This window comes from Tursiops truncatus, chromosome 11 (genome assembly GCF_011762595.2).
Source record: "Tursiops truncatus isolate mTurTru1 chromosome 11, mTurTru1.mat.Y, whole genome shotgun sequence".
NCBI classification, from domain to species: domain Eukaryota; kingdom Metazoa; phylum Chordata; class Mammalia; order Artiodactyla; family Delphinidae; genus Tursiops; species Tursiops truncatus.
The window spans coordinates 37,960,697-37,976,583 of NC_047044.1; the positions used below are offsets into that span (position 1 = coordinate 37,960,697).

The 15,887-nt window shown below is 33.8% G+C and overlaps 1 protein-coding gene across 1 annotated transcript in view; it reads right to left on the bottom strand.

The window, feature by feature from the left end:
• The window catches only part of PTPRQ (protein tyrosine phosphatase receptor type Q), a 198,707-nt gene that overhangs the window by 119,200 nt on the left and 63,620 nt on the right, over positions 1-15,887 (bottom strand). Inside the window, exons 22-27 of the mRNA XM_073789216.1 lie at positions 11,956-12,124; positions 10,185-10,475; positions 9,641-9,916; positions 9,114-9,265; positions 4,685-4,826; positions 1,787-2,056 (exon numbers count right to left, since the gene is read on the bottom strand). Coding sequence (XP_073645317.1) covers positions 1,787-2,056; positions 4,685-4,826; positions 9,114-9,265; positions 9,641-9,916; positions 10,185-10,475; positions 11,956-12,124 — 1,300 coding nt within the window. The remainder of the gene's footprint in view (positions 1-1,786; positions 2,057-4,684; positions 4,827-9,113; positions 9,266-9,640; positions 9,917-10,184; positions 10,476-11,955; positions 12,125-15,887) is intronic.

Genomic DNA, 15,887 nt, shown 5'->3' on the forward strand with positions numbered 1-15,887 from the left:
GATATAAAATGGGGGCAGTCAAGTTGAAGAAGGGGCAAATTGCAGAGCCATGGTGGAGACTGAATTGATAAGCTCTGATTATATGTAGGAGAGATGGGAGGAAGAATCACATAAGAATATGAGGCTTGATCCCCAACTGATTATAAAGAACAGGTATAGAAAAGTGAGGAAGAGAAGGAGAATGCATGTTACATAAATTCCATTTTGAATATGTTTAGGGTTGATATACCAACCAGGTCCTCAGCTGAAATTTTCTAACAATTTGTGTGGCTGTTGGTGTGTGTCTGTGTATGCAAGAGACAGAGAAAGGAGATAAAATGCAGGAGAAAGTAGACTAAATTGATGGAGTTATGTTCTAGAGGAAACACAAGTTTGAAACAAAAATGAGCAGTTAGATTCCTGAAAAGAGAAAGGTAATGACATTCCCAAGGGAGGCTACCTTGAGAGCATAAATAAAGTATCAGTAAATTTTGAAGGAAGGCAAATCAATTCTCTTTGATGCTATTAGTAAAATGAATAATAACATCAAAGATGGATCATAGTGGGGGTAGACCATGTTCAGAGTAAGAGCAGAATTTTCCTATGGAAAACTGATTAAGTGTAAACAGGGATGTAGAGTAGATTGTGGAGCAATTGGGAGAGTTAAAGAATAGCTGAACAAGATAGAACCATTTACATTTTCTCCAGCACTATTCATCAGCCAGCATCTAGTGAAAACAAACAGTGGGGTCCTTTCAGAGTTGGGAATCTCCTGGAAGATGAGTTACAGTGACATGCCTTGCGATGTAAGGAGCAAGAGATAGTTGTTGTTGCAACGCGTCCATTCCAGATGAATAGGTAAGACACTAAAGTCTCAAGAAATGTTGCCTTGAAAGGATGAGAAGAAAAAGATGCTGAAATCAGAGAAGGTACACCACGTCTTGAAGTTCTGTGGTTTATAGCCTCAAAGATAGAAAAGTAGAGTAAAATTGGGTGATGCTGATTTCAAAAGGAGGAAAGGGTTAAAAGATATTTCAAAGATAAGGATCAAGAGGTGCCAGAAGTAAACAATTATGTCAATACCTACAGTCCCCAGTAGGGAGGACCTCCAGGGAAGTGGTGTTATTGGGAAGGAGTCAGGTTTTCATTTATATGAAGAGGTACAATATTAGAGAAGGTAGAAGATGAAAGAGATTATGACTTAGGGTGGATCACTGTTAGGGAGAGTAAGAGTTTTCCTCTTTAAAGACTAGAGCTTAGTGACCTAGATATTTTTATTCCAATAATACAAAAGATGAAGGCTGGTATAAAGAGAAGGAAGTAGATGAAAGGAGTCTGACACTGCAACTTTGGAATTCAGGGAAGCATCAAGAATGCCATAAATCAATTAAAAAAAGATATATATATGTGTGTGTGTGTATGTGTGTATATATATGTTACATATTCATTCCCTATTTTAAATTACAATAAAGCATAGTTCAGTAAGTTTGGTGTTTGTATAATAAGAAATAGATACTTGTAAAAACACAATGAAGCAGATTTTCTCTTTTTTCCTCCTTTCAGCCTCCCAGTGCTATGGAGGTGGTTCAATGGACCACACAGCTGGCCCTCAGGTAACATGTGGGATAAAAAATGTATGTGTTATATTTTTTAATATTTCTTTTAAAGTTTCAGACAAATGTGCTATAAAGATTACAAAGGTTATTGACAAACGTAGGACACAGTCCAGGAACAGTTTTGTGTTTCAGGTTAGTTCTTTCAGGTAGATTACATGCTTCAGATCAGTTACCTGTTTCACATTAGTTACCTGTTTCGGGTAGCGTGCTGATGTTGCATGCACTTTCATCACCTTCACCAGCTGAGGTTGAAGCTCTTATTTTAAAGACATACGAGGTATTGGCGAGAAGTTTCATGAAAGTATACATGTGATCTTGGGGAGAGATTTTTGTAGCATTCCTTTCAACTGTTATCATATAATGTGTAATTATTCCATTTGCCTTTTTGGGTGGATCCCACTTCACTAAAGCTGACTGCCAGCTAGTTGCCATACACTGTATGTTCTGTACAACATCTGGAACTTAAGAGATAAGCAAATGCCCAAAGTTAAAATTTATACACATGTAGTAGATAAATGATTTCATTATGCGATTGCTAGATAAAGTCATGTTTAGGAGTAGAGACAGAATAAAAATTTAACATATCAACCTTTCAATGTGCGCTCAAAAAATTCTTAACATGGGCTGAATCAAATGGCAGTTGGCCCATTTTCTATGTTACCATATTAATCCTTACAATACTGAATCCATCACTGAATATTCTCCTAGGCCCAAGCAGCAATCACATCCTCAAATCCTCAGTAGCAACTATGTAGCCAGCCTCAAGCTCAGGCAGTGGTTGAAGCCTGCCCTCTTTACCTCTTAATGGGAAGGAGCAGTCTTAGCCATACTTTATGATGGAACTTTTTAATGCAAAACGTAGATGTAGGTGCCTCACTGAAGTGGGTACTTCTCAGGGAAATGTCTGATTATATAATGTCCCCTAATGTAAGCATAGCTCTTTTTGTCACACTAAAAAGAGGAAGCTATAAAGAAAATTTGCATAGAGTCAATTTGTGGATTACAAACAGTAAGCAGTGAAAAGAAACAACTTGTCATTGTGCAAAACATAGTTATTTAAAGAATATTCAAGTAATCTTTGACTTGCCTACAGTTCTCTCCTGTGGTGCAAATTTCTATCTTTACAAACGCTTCTCCCTCTGTAAGATAAAGGCATCAAAACTAAAGGAGAATAACTTGGGGGGATGGCATTTAAAATGAAAGAAAAGACAATTCCTAGGCTGATCCAGGGCTCTGGCAGCTAAATATGGTTAATTATTTGCTTTCTTATTTTCAAAAACATATACTAATACCAATACATGAAAAAGAGACAGTTGATAATTTACTTAAGTTTAGATTATAAACCTGGATTTTGTGAACATCTATTTCACTGACTCTCCAGACTTAAAAACAATTAATTAGCCAGCTGATAACACTTCAAGTTCAGAATTTTATTTAACCAATCAGGGTATAGGATTTTGTGGAATTATTTTTTTTTGGTGGTAAAAAAAATTTTATTGGTTTACATAATACTGTCTACAAGATTAGCCTTGATTTTTATCAATCTAATATGTGTGTAAATAGTTAAAATGTTTTTTTCTTTACGGGTTTAGCCTTCTTCTATAGTACCACTCAGTTATGATATGCATTTCCTACAGTCACGTCCAGAGGTCAGACGCTGATGTTCTAGTTCAGTTTCTTCACTAATTTTCTCAGCCCTTTTCATCTAATCTGCCTGAATCATGGCTTCTTCATCTGAAGTACGGGAACAGGGGCAACCGTAATGTTTTTTTTAGTATTTGTGTGTCCAACACTAATAAGTGCTTCATATGGGTCTTTTCAAATATTTTTCCCAACAACCTTCTGGGTGGCTACTGCTAATGTGTGTTTCTTTTCAGTTAAAGATACAAAGGCTCAGAGGAGGCAAGTGCCTTTGCCAGGGTTATACAACTAGCAAGTCGCAGAACTTGGATTCCAATCCAGACACTGACTGCAGAGCATGAACTCTTATCCACTATACATACTACTTACTTAGGCTGTCTTATAGGCATGCCATGAAAATAGTATCAGGTATTCATAAATTAATGTAAAATGGTTAATTTATCAGTGAGTGGTCTCCAATTTCAATTTAGAGATTCACTAAAACAAAAAGAAATGCACCCAGAGGTACAGGGAAGAAATGCCTAGAGCAGGATCTTGAGCTTATTCAATAATCACTGATCAAAAAAAAAAAAGAGTGAGTAAGAGTTGCCTTTAAAAATATGGTCCAGGGCTTCCCTGGTGGCGCAGTGGTTGAGAGTCCGCCTGCCGATGCAGGGACACGGGTTCGTGCCCCGGTCCGGGAAGATCCCACAATGCCGCAGAGCGGCTGGGCCCATGAGCCATGGCCGCTGAGCCTGCGCGTTCGGAGCCTGTGCTCCGCAACGGGAGAAGCCACAGCAGTGAGAGGTCTGCGTACCGCGCAAAAAAAAAAAAAAAAAAAAAAAAAAAAAAAAAAAAAAAATGGTCCAGTTGAGAGAAGGAAAAGTATTAAATCATTAAATCAGTTATAAATTAAACTATTCAGTACACAGTTGAGTTATGACATGTAGGTGATGCACAGGTAAGTTGTTTAATTAGAGCGATGGTATTTCAGTCTTCACAGTCCCCTCCACATATCACAAATGGACTACGGGAAAGTAAAAGTTTACATACTGACTAGTGCTCTTCAAATGTCACAACACATCTTCTTTAAAAAATTACAGATTTTTTTTCATGAAAATATAAATCAACCTATTAAAAGTGATTAATGGTTCGTTTCTCCTTTTTTTCCCAGCTGTCTCAGATGGTACTAAGAAGTAGGTAATTTTTACATATATCTAGAAGCCTACTTTGTTCCTAAAGTAGTCTTTTATTTCAGCTTCCTCAGTTCAAAGTGAAAAAACATGTGTAAATATGTATCTATTTGATTGCAAACAAGACAACCCAGCCTATCCTTAAAGCACTGAAATTCAACTTCCCTTTGAATGAACAATTAAATATTGATAGTTAGTCAAATAAACTGAGAAAGGAAAGGGAAAAGTGTTAAAATACAAAATCAAACATTTTAGGATCCAAAATCCATATCTAACCTGATTCTTGGGTTGTGAATTTTACTACGTTACTAAATTGATTGCCATTTCCAACTTTAGTAAAGGCAGATATGCTGATAGAATAGGTGCTGATGGGTTCCAGTCCAACAAGTTTGGCTTCAGTTTGCAAACCTGAAATATTCTGAAAAGCAGAAATAAAATTCTTTGTCACAATGCATCATCAAAAAACTTATTTATAACTGGAAGAAATATTTAATACATCAAAATTATGTCTTCTGTGTTTAACCTATGATTTAGTAAGCACAGGTATTTTTTTGTTAAAAATTTAAAAATTAAACATTTTTTGTGTGTGCCCCAGGGTGTGCTCAGCTGATAAAGCGAGGATGAACTGGATACCCTCTCAGCACTGAAGAATCTCATAACTGCCATTTGTTTTTAAAGCTGAAGTGTTTTGTTTTCATTTTGTCTCCCTGATTTTTACTTGGAATTACATACGGATTACTTCCTTAAAATTTGCTAAAATTGAAGCCCTCAATTGAAATCCAACTTAAGAGCAGTCAGTGGTACTTGATTTTTCTTGAATTCATCTAAATTCATTTTTTAATTCTCAGTAGCATTTTGTGTAAATTAATTTATTCATCAGCTATTGTATGGTAGGCACTGGGAATACAGCAGTGAATGAAACAGAACCTCTGCTCCTATGAAGCTTAAACTACGAGTTTTCCCAGACAACTCCTAAATTTCTAATTTTATGCAATCTCTTAGGAAAATGAAAAAAAGAACAAAACAGTTATCACAGTTGTTCAAAAGAGGATATTATTTCTCATAGAAAATTTTACCATCAAATATAAAGGCTTCATTCAAAGAGAATTGTCCTAATAGAAAGAGCACTTAAGATTGATAGTTACCCTATGGAAAAAGAAGACAATCTCCTATGTGGTATAATTTTAAGAATACTGCATTATATCTAATCCAAAATATAAACTACTTTCACTTATATATTAAACATTTCAGTGGCAGAAATTTAGCAAGAATACTAATGCTCAGGGCACTCACGGTTAGAATCATATTTTAAATTAATCTCTTGTAAGTCATTGACATACTTTATGAACTCACTGTATTATGCTGTTTCCTTTCATTCTTCCACAATTACTATTTACCAAGCACACTGTTAGATAACCAGGAGATTATAAAGATATATAAGACATGGTCCCTGTCATCAAGGAATTGTTATATTAATTAGAGAAATCTACCAACAACTGCATTCTAAGAAGAAATTAAACACAAGCAGGTAAATTTTGACTTGGGTTAGGAAGGGTGAGTAAGTACGCAGAGAAATGACTGAACTCAGGAGATAATAATAAAAAGTGTGAGTAGCTTACTGGATAGTGGACAGACTGACAAAGTAAGTTGTAAGATGGAGACATGAGTAAGGAATATTTCCAAACATAACAGAACTTTTTTACTGAATAAAAAATTTCTTTCAGTATGTGTGAGTGACCTGAGTTACCAGCAGACCTGCGTCTTATTTATCTCCAAATGGATTAAACTGGATTGACTGAGATGGCAGGAACATTTGAAGTGGTTCTGGAATTATTATGCCTCCAGGAACTCACATATAATCTGAAAGAATAGAAAAGAAAAGAAAAGAAACTAATAGTTGGGACATAGAGGTAGCTGAAAACATAGAAAGGAAAACAGGACAACACACTCAAAGAGAAAGCCACACAGAGGGAGGAAAGCAGATAAAGAAAACTAGATGTTGAGAAAGGAAAAAAGATGGCATGAGGATACATTTAAAGGGGTTTGAAAGAAAATAAGGCTATGAAAATTCATGGAAGACAAAATAGATGTAAAAAGGAATAACTAAAAGCAGTAGATTTTAAAAGAAAACTACTCCTTCCACCCCAAAAAGGATATATTTAATACTTTATGGTATAAAGATTATATCTTTGCTACTAGTGAAATTTCAATGGTGGCATTTCTATTGAGAAAACAGATGTCTAAAACTCTTAGAATATAACCTACCCTCATATTCAGGTAGAGGAGTACTGTCATTTCAGGCTTAGTGCTATTACAATGCTGAATGGAATTTGTTCTTTTTTTTTAAAACCATATACAAAAACAATAGCTACCGTGTTTATCATATGCTGGGGATTGTTCTAAATGCTTTATATAGATTTTCCCTTACAATCTTCACTTTTTAGTGGATGTATCTTTACAGCTCCCATTTTGCACTTGAGGAAACTGAGTCATAAGAATTTAAGCAACTGCCCTAAGGCAGAACAATAAGTCTCAAAGTCAGGCTTCTAACCAGAAAATTTGATGCCAGAGTCCTTAATTCATGACTGTGCTAACGGTGTTGATGGTAGAGATCTCTGTTCTGAGGAAAAGATCACACATACACGTCCACACTTCAATATACATACATGTTTATCCTAGGAATGATCACATTCCTAGGATAATAAAGATTATTATCTTTAAAATATAGAAATATAGAAAATGATTCCTTTTCCCCATTTGATACCTATTTACCAGTGATCCATACAGACAAAGCACATTAAAAAAAAATGGAAAATGTTAAGATTAGACTAGAAATAGATACTAGAGGGCCAGAGACTCAGCACCATTAATGAAATTTCACACTGCTGGGAAACAGATTCCACATTTATGAAGAAATACAATTTGAATTCTACTCAGCCTATCAGATTTTAGAGTAATATCTTGATTTCGAAAAAGAAAATCATTATTCCTTATGACATAAACTTACGCACTGCTTCTGATTTTTACTATTCACCTTTTAAGCTACACATGCTATAAAAATGATTTACCATCAGTAATAAATTATAATGCATATAATATTGGGGACAATGTTTATGCAAAGTTTTTGCACTCTCCTTGCTGCAACTAAAGAGCATTCCAGTACTTCATTTGCCTTTGGAAAAAAAATAAGAACACTTTCTCAAATAAATGCTAGTTAATTACAACATATTTTGGCAATTAAATGCTAGAAATCATATAGGTATATTTGAGACCCTTTGTTACATCAGTTCTTTTGGTATTTTTCATTGATTCTGAAACCTAAAAATGGAGGAGTGAAAGGGCATTTAGCATTGAAACTAATTAGCATTGAAAGAAAAAGAATAATGATATATTTTAAAAGACCAATTAGTGTGGGATTACATGCTATCTGGAAAGGTTAACAGAAGTCCAGTATAAACACTTTTCTGAACAGGTTAAAAACATTCATTTGGTACTTCTTTTAACAACAAATACAATAGTCCCCCCTTATTCACAGTTTCATTTTCCACGGTTTCAGTTACCCACAGTCAACCATGGTCCCAAGATATTAGATGGAAAATTCCAGAAATAAACAATTCATAAGTTTTAAATTGTGAGCTGGTCTGAGCTGCATGATGAAATCTTGAGTTGTCCTGCTCCATCTTGCCCAGGGTATCAATCAGCCCTTTGTCCAGCATTTCCCACCCATTAGTCAGTAGTCTTTTTGGTTATCAGATCGACTGTCAGTGCAGTGCTTTTGTTCAAGTCACCCTTATTTTACTTAGTAATGGCCCCAAAGTGCAAGAGTAGTGATGCTGGCAATTCAGAGATGCCAAAGAGAAGCCATAAAGTGTTTCTTTTAAGTGAAAAGATGAAAAATGTTCTCAATAAGGAAAGAAAAAGTAATCGTATGCTGAGGCTGCTAAGATCTTCGGTAAAAATGACATTTCTGTGACATTCTATGAAATTGGGAAGAAGGGGAAAAAATGTACAAGTTTTGCTGTTGTACCTCAAACTGTGAAAGTTATTGCCATAGTATGTGATAAGTGCTTAGTTAAGATAGAAAAGGCATTAAATTTGTACAAGAAGATGTTTTGAGAGAGAGAGAGAGGGACCACATTCATATAACTCTTATTACGGTTTGTTATAATTTTTCTATTTTGTTATTAGTTATTAGTTACGGTTGTTAATCTCTTACTGTGCCTTATTTATAAATTAAACTTTAGAAATTAAACTTTATGTATAAGAAAAAAACACAGTACATATCGGTTCAGTACTATTCATGGTTTCAGGCATCCACTGGGGGTCTTGGAATGTATCCCCTGTGGGTAAGGGGGATGAATGTAGAAATATATTACCCTTACGACAATAACAGGTTTTAAATAGTCTGAAAAAATTTACTCTATACTTTCCAGCATTAACAAAATGGTGCAATTACTTCCTAACTTATAGCTATCTAGAAGTTACAAATTCTAAGTAAAACGCTATATGAAGTACTCCACTTCCATATTTGACAAAAGTTTGCTGTGTTTTCTGCAAGCATCCTTAAGGTGTAGGAAACCAAAAAGATTTTTTAAAAAGATGGTCCTTGTGTTAATTAAAGCAGTCCATTTTCCCCCTGCAGGTCAATACTTTAATTGACTTTCTAAATTTTTGAAATAAATATATAGTGTTATCATCAACCTACCTTATAAAATATAGTATCAGTTTCATGCTCATGAATTTTTAAACTATATACTTTAACAATACCGCCTGGAACAGGACTCGGGCTCCATTTCAGCCATACAAGGTCTGAAGTGTAGTTGACTAAAGTCAAATTTTGAGGAGGTGCTAAAGGCACTGCAGGAAAACACATTATAAAACTTATATTCATAACATTTTTTAGCAGAAAAATATCATCGTGACTCTAGCTTCTTGAAGACACTAGTTAAGAAAGACTTATAAACTGATCATATTTTAATTTCAGAAATAAAGAGCATAAGTAATCATGCTTTTGTACTTGGAACTCAGTAGTTCCAAAGTAGCTTTAAACAGAACACCCTGTTCTGAAGATCAAATTAAAAAAAAAAAATGTTCAGCAAAGCAGATGAATAGTTGTCAGGCTGTTACAAATAGACAATCAAATATCCTTTCATTTTCCATGCTGTTCCTTAAAAAGAGAGAGCAAGTGCTGCAACAGTGAAATCATTGGAAGAAATATGGATTCTGGCTTACCTGACTCATCTGTGTAAAAGAAAAGAACACTGGAAGGACCCAGTCCTTTTATAGTTCTTGCAGCAGCAAAAAAACTATATAATGTAAATGGTGAAAGCTCGTCCAGTATTACATAGTTATCAGAAGTAACAAAAGAATAATTCTCACTTGGTCCTTGTAAAATTAAATCATAACTTATTATTGCACCATTTGGTTTTACTGGGGGATCCCATGATAAGAGAACTGAGGTAGAGGAAAGGTTTTTAAAAGTGTTGATTATTGGTGAAGTTTCTGGGACTATAAAAGAAAAAAAGAATATTAAGTGAAACAAAAGTGATTAGCATCAAGAAGAAGAGGCTTTAATAATAATGGGACTTAATTTTTATCAACAGGTAATTATTTTAATTTTAAGAAACTTAGAGCTTACTGTGTTTATTGAAAGGCTAATTACTTAAGAACAAACAGAATCTATGTAGTGATAAGAATAATGTTTTCTATCAGAAAGCAATATAAATAAGAGAACACCAACAATCTGCTTAATAGGCAATAAAAGGGTCCAGCCTACCATCTTCTTCAGTTTTGATGTGTAGTTGGGCAGTATAGGTATCAGAGAATCCCTTTTCTGTTGATGGAGTGATTTTTAATATATAATCAGTATATTTTTCCAGATTATCAAAATACATGCTTCTGTCATATGTAACTAGAGGTGGTCTCACGTGGCGAGGAGTTTGCTGTGAGCTCAGAGAAACATAGTAGAAGACTAGACCGTTTGGTTGAGACGGAGGGCCCCAGCTTACATTTATTGCAGTTGACGAAATGGACTTGTAAGTCAGGTTTCCAACAACTCCTTCAGGTACTATGACAGGTAATGTGCAAAATATAAAAATCATCAGTCACCCTAAATAAAATATAAGTAAATTCACAAACCGGAGGATAATTGTTGAAATGGCAACTACTACATCACCTGCTCTTACATTATTTAAATCCACATGTGGTAACATCATCTACTACAAAATATCTTCTAAATAATTATATTAAAATCATTCAAAATAAACCCTGTCATCTTTAATATGTGTGAGAAATATTGTTTTATGCAATATTTTCTTGGCTTTTCCTTCCTACAAGATGGTGATTATGAGTCTGTATACGAGATTATGAGTATGTGATGGAAATTATGTGTATGAGATTAGGAGTATGCACACATGTATGTGTGCATGTATACTCAAATATTTAAATATTTTGATAATGTATGTTATCTAAACAATATTTTTAGTTTCTTTCTTCTAAAGATTATCCTTATTGTACATATGAAGTCATCCAGGGCCTCTCACTGGGAACAGTGCACAGTAAGTGTTTATTATTCATGGTGCTATAATAATAACTGATAAAACGTTATAGGTTGGTGAAAATCTTGGGAGAGATCTGCATTTAAAGAATTCCTGAAATGATATTGACCACAAATTGCACTAAACATTTTTGCTAAAGACTCCCCAAACTTGTATTTCCACATATCATTATCTACTCTGCTGATCAATGAGTAAACAATTTAAAAGATTGTTCCAACAACAGGGAGAACATTCATTCTTCATACTTAAAGTATCTGTCAAATTTATAATCTTCAAATAATAAACAGAATTCTACTCTCAGCAGAAATTTAGGTCAGTATCATTTCTCAGTAAGAGGACTAATCTTTAAAAAATAAATGGACCATAGAAACAACCACAAGAAGAAATAGACAATGATCCAAGTATCATCGTATTCTTGAAACTGAAACCTAAAAAACAGCAAGAGCTTCAGTCATTATAGTTTTCTGAATACTCAACACAAACAGGATTCTGCAGAAGCCACAAATGAGAAACTTCCAGAGTTAAAAAAAAAAAGATATTTTGGACATATTAGTCACAAACACAATAAGAACAAAGACGCTGCATAAAATCCTTTGTGGGTTCAAAGACTGAAAAGGAAACAAGTTGCTAGAGAGAAAAAAATGTCATTTCTAGAGCAAATGGATATTAAGTATTGGAAAATCCATCCACATACGCAACGGTTTTTTCCATGCCCATAACCGATGGCTGTGACATCTTTCGAAGCAATGAAAGTGACAGAATTTTTATAAATGGATGGTAGCAGTTTTCAGGAATAGAAAAGGCTGTTACTGTTGTAATAGGTTTATAGCTATATTAAATGCATTTTCAAACGTCTATGACTGGTTAAATGTGCCTAAATAAAACACATATTTTATTACCAATACATACAAATAGAAAAAGATTCTGAAATAATTATAAAGTTTTAAGTTAATCCTATTAAACAGTAATGAATGCTTTTCATTTACATACTGTCTTGATCTGTGTATACTTGAACTATGTCACTGCTTTTATTCCCATTTCCAACTGAAGTACTTGCTGTTACCCAAAATGTATAGTAGCTGAATATTGCCAGTTTATCTATTATTGCAGATACGGTCATATTGTCAAAGTCATTGGTTACTTCATGGAGTGTAAAATTCTGAAAAATAAACATATTGTTTTAATTGTTCAGAGTATATTTTTAGTATACATGAGCATTTCAAAGTAATTATTATTCATGGATTGGTTGCCTCAGTATTTTAATATGTTAATTTTTGAGGAAAATAAACAAAGAACTTTTTTATTGCAATAATTAAACTGGAAATATGTTTGTACTAAAAGAGGAATAGATGGTAGCAGTTTTATTAAATCAACATACAGAGTAGCAGAAACTCCAAGCTTAGTTGCAGTGAGGAAGGTCTAGTGGTGAACTGGAAATGCTACAATGTGCTGACCAGTGTCAGTTTCCCTTATGAAACATTCAAGTATTTTTCAAAACATTGACTATATATTCTTAAACAAGTTTGGGAGTATTATAAAAATTTTAAGTGTTTTCTTCCTGTTAACAGTGTAGGAATTACGAAAGTGTTCACCTCTTTCTATGAAAAATGGTTATTATCTTTCATAGACCCTCTTTTTTTCTACAATCATGTAGAGAAATGGGAAGTCAGTTGGATACACTCTCATATGTGCTGAGTAAGAGAAATTTTAAAATTCTCTTGCATGACCCTAGTTATATTTGTCCCAAGGCATTTTTTGATAATTAAGGAATTACAATCATCCCTTCCTTGACCAAATTTTAAACACAAAACACACATAGTCAAAATCAGTTCTAAAATAAAGGAAAACAGACTTTTTAAAAAGTCACGTAGGTAATTAAATATGAATTAAGTATGAATAATTTTATAATAATGTCTACTTATACTGAGAAATCTGAATCATTCCAATCTGCACAAAGCCCTTAGAGTCCAAAGACCTGCATTCAATTCTGGCAACAGCTCTGGATAAATCATCTGATCACAAAGCTTCTCCAACTGTAAAATGGGAATAATCATTTCCACTTCACAGAGGGCTTTTGAGGATTAGATAATATAAAGCATATAAAACAATACCATCTCTGGCACATGATAAAAAACTGATAATTAGTAAAAAGTTCATTAAAATTAGTAACATAGGATAATCAATTTGACTAAACTTTATAGTTATCGTGGTTCTGCAATGTATCAACAAACTAAATTCAGCAAATTTTTGTGGTTCTTTCCCAGTATAGGGAGTGGGGGAGAGTAAGTGTCAGAAAAGATCTATTTTACTTTTGTGGTGACTTATTTAGGAACAGACAAGTTAAAACATATTTAATCTCACACAAAATATGATCTGTGAACTTAATATCTTCCAACACATCTACTTTACACATGGCATAACTGGCTTACATAAATTCTCTCTTAAAATATTAATAGAGCTTTTTGACTTTTCTTTGCTATAAAATTTATTCCGACTACCTATGACCTACCTTGATGACAATATTAAGTAACAAATTATTTTTAATCACCCAGAAGTTATTCATGCTGAGTGTGAGTAAACATGCACAGACATGTAACAAAGTTAGAATTATACCAATTATCCAGATGATTATTCCATTCACCTATTTATTTTTGGAAAAAATGTCTTGTGGCTCAAACTATCTAATTAAGGTTTATTCTTTGTGTATATGAATGCAGTCAGAAGGTATTTAGTAAAAACTTCTCAAATTTGATTAATCAGCCAGTACTCATTTAACACTTTTTAATAAAAGACACTATGTCAGGCAAACTGAGGAGACATAAGTGGGTAAATGTTAAAATGTAGAAGAGTTAATATACCACAATTGGAGGAGGGACAAGATGTATTGCCAAGTAGTAGCAAAGAGATTAAATTCCACAAAGTCAGAAGAAGGAAAGATCACTTCACAACAAACTCAAGTGCTCCAAAATTATAACTAAGTACTGAAAATAATGTTGATCTGTTGTAAGAATTTTACGTTCTATGATTAAAACATTTATTGAGCATTATCATACTGTACCAGAGGACTTCAGGGTATGGAAAGACAAGCGTCACACACAAGTCTTTTCTTCGTGTTATTTGCTATGGGATGAGGGAGCTAAGATAAGTAGCAGATACCAGGAATAGAAAGCAGAATATGATGTGCCATGCATGAGATATGCCACAAGGTTCTATGGGAAGAAGAAAGAGAAGGAAGAAAACAGCTCTACATCTATTCTGCTATATAATTTTCATTTTGAGGATTTCTTCTATTCTACCAATCCAAAATAGAAAATTAGGTAGTGAAGATTTTTATGCTATATTTAATGTTAACTTCAGAAATAAATTAAAGCACGGATGAACTTCAAGAAATATAAGAAATGTTTTAACACCATTAGCCTGTGTGCCCTCTTGCAGCTGTCACACCTAAAAGCACTCTTAAGATAATTTAATAAAAGATTACATTTTCTAAGATAGATGAATTGCAAATGGTATCATATTATATACTCAGGTTTGAATAAGAAGATTCATAAAATCATGTTGAAATCATAGTTAAACATTTATACTCGATTACCTAGATGTGGACAAAGAGAACCAAAATTGAATCAGAGACAAGCCATAAAGTAAACTGTACAGAGGCAAAACCTTTGCTAAGATTCAGAACTACTGAATTTTGAATACTGAATATTGGTTAAATGCATGAAAAAAATCTGCAATTTGAATGGCCTCTATGACATGATGACACATTATTAAATTTGTAAACACATTGTGGTAAAAAAAAAATAAATTGCACACTGATCCCCATTCTTCCCCAAATACAGAACAAAAAGGAAGAGCAAAAATTGCTTGATGTACAGAGTTAAACAAACAAACAGATCCTCTTTTCTTATGCAGTCCCACTCTGAGAGGGCCTTGAGCAGAATATAAAAATAGAACCAAACTCTGGACTGTCTTTTACTCACTGCTGAGTAAGGCCTAAGATAGCTTGCAAAGTTCTGCTCTGACCTTATTCATTAGCCTAAACTGTACTAAATCAAGTCATACTTTAGTCCCAGAGATTTCTGCTCACAAGAACTCTAGTGGCTACACATGGGTTGTTAATCACAAATGGAATTAGGCAAATTAGAATTAATAAGACTCATCTCTATCCTCCTTCTGCTTAAAAGGATGCAAACACTTAATAATGGTCAGAGTCATAATCAACATGCAGTCAACAGTCCCTATCAGTAAGGTACATATTCTGTAAATTGCAGTATTTCTTCTAAATTAGTGTTTTCTAAGTTATATTCCAACTCTCCCCATTCCTGATTCAATCACAACCAGTCCAGTTTTAATCTTTTCATCTACTAGAGTTCTGTGAAACAGTTTGGAGAAATAAAAGAATTTGGCTGAAAAATTAAAACTATTTCTTTAAGCAAAATGCACTTTAGCTATCTTTATAACTGTTATTGTTCATATCTCAGAAAGTGTCCATCTGCGAAGTGTGCGACCCTATAACCTTGCATACCTCAAGTTAAATAAGCACATTTTAATAGTTTCATTACATCTGATACGAAGCAATGATGATGATCATGATGATGATAAGCCCTCCTGCTAACAACTGAAAATCTTTTTAGAATTGAAGAAAAACACACAAACACATCCAAACATGAAAACTATTTATATTATATACAAACAAAAAGAAATTTTTTTTTAGCTGAGAAATAATTGAGGGTAAATGAAACCATTAACTCTCTAGTGAACACTTCTTGGAGAAGAGGCACTCAGGGCCATATTTATATACAGAATTTTTAAAAGGTGGCAGCTTCATTGTTGGTAACACATTTGAAGCTGATAGAGAAACATGTGTGTGTTTGAGTATATGTGTGCATGCTTAGACAGTTTAAAATGTATTTATTTCTCCA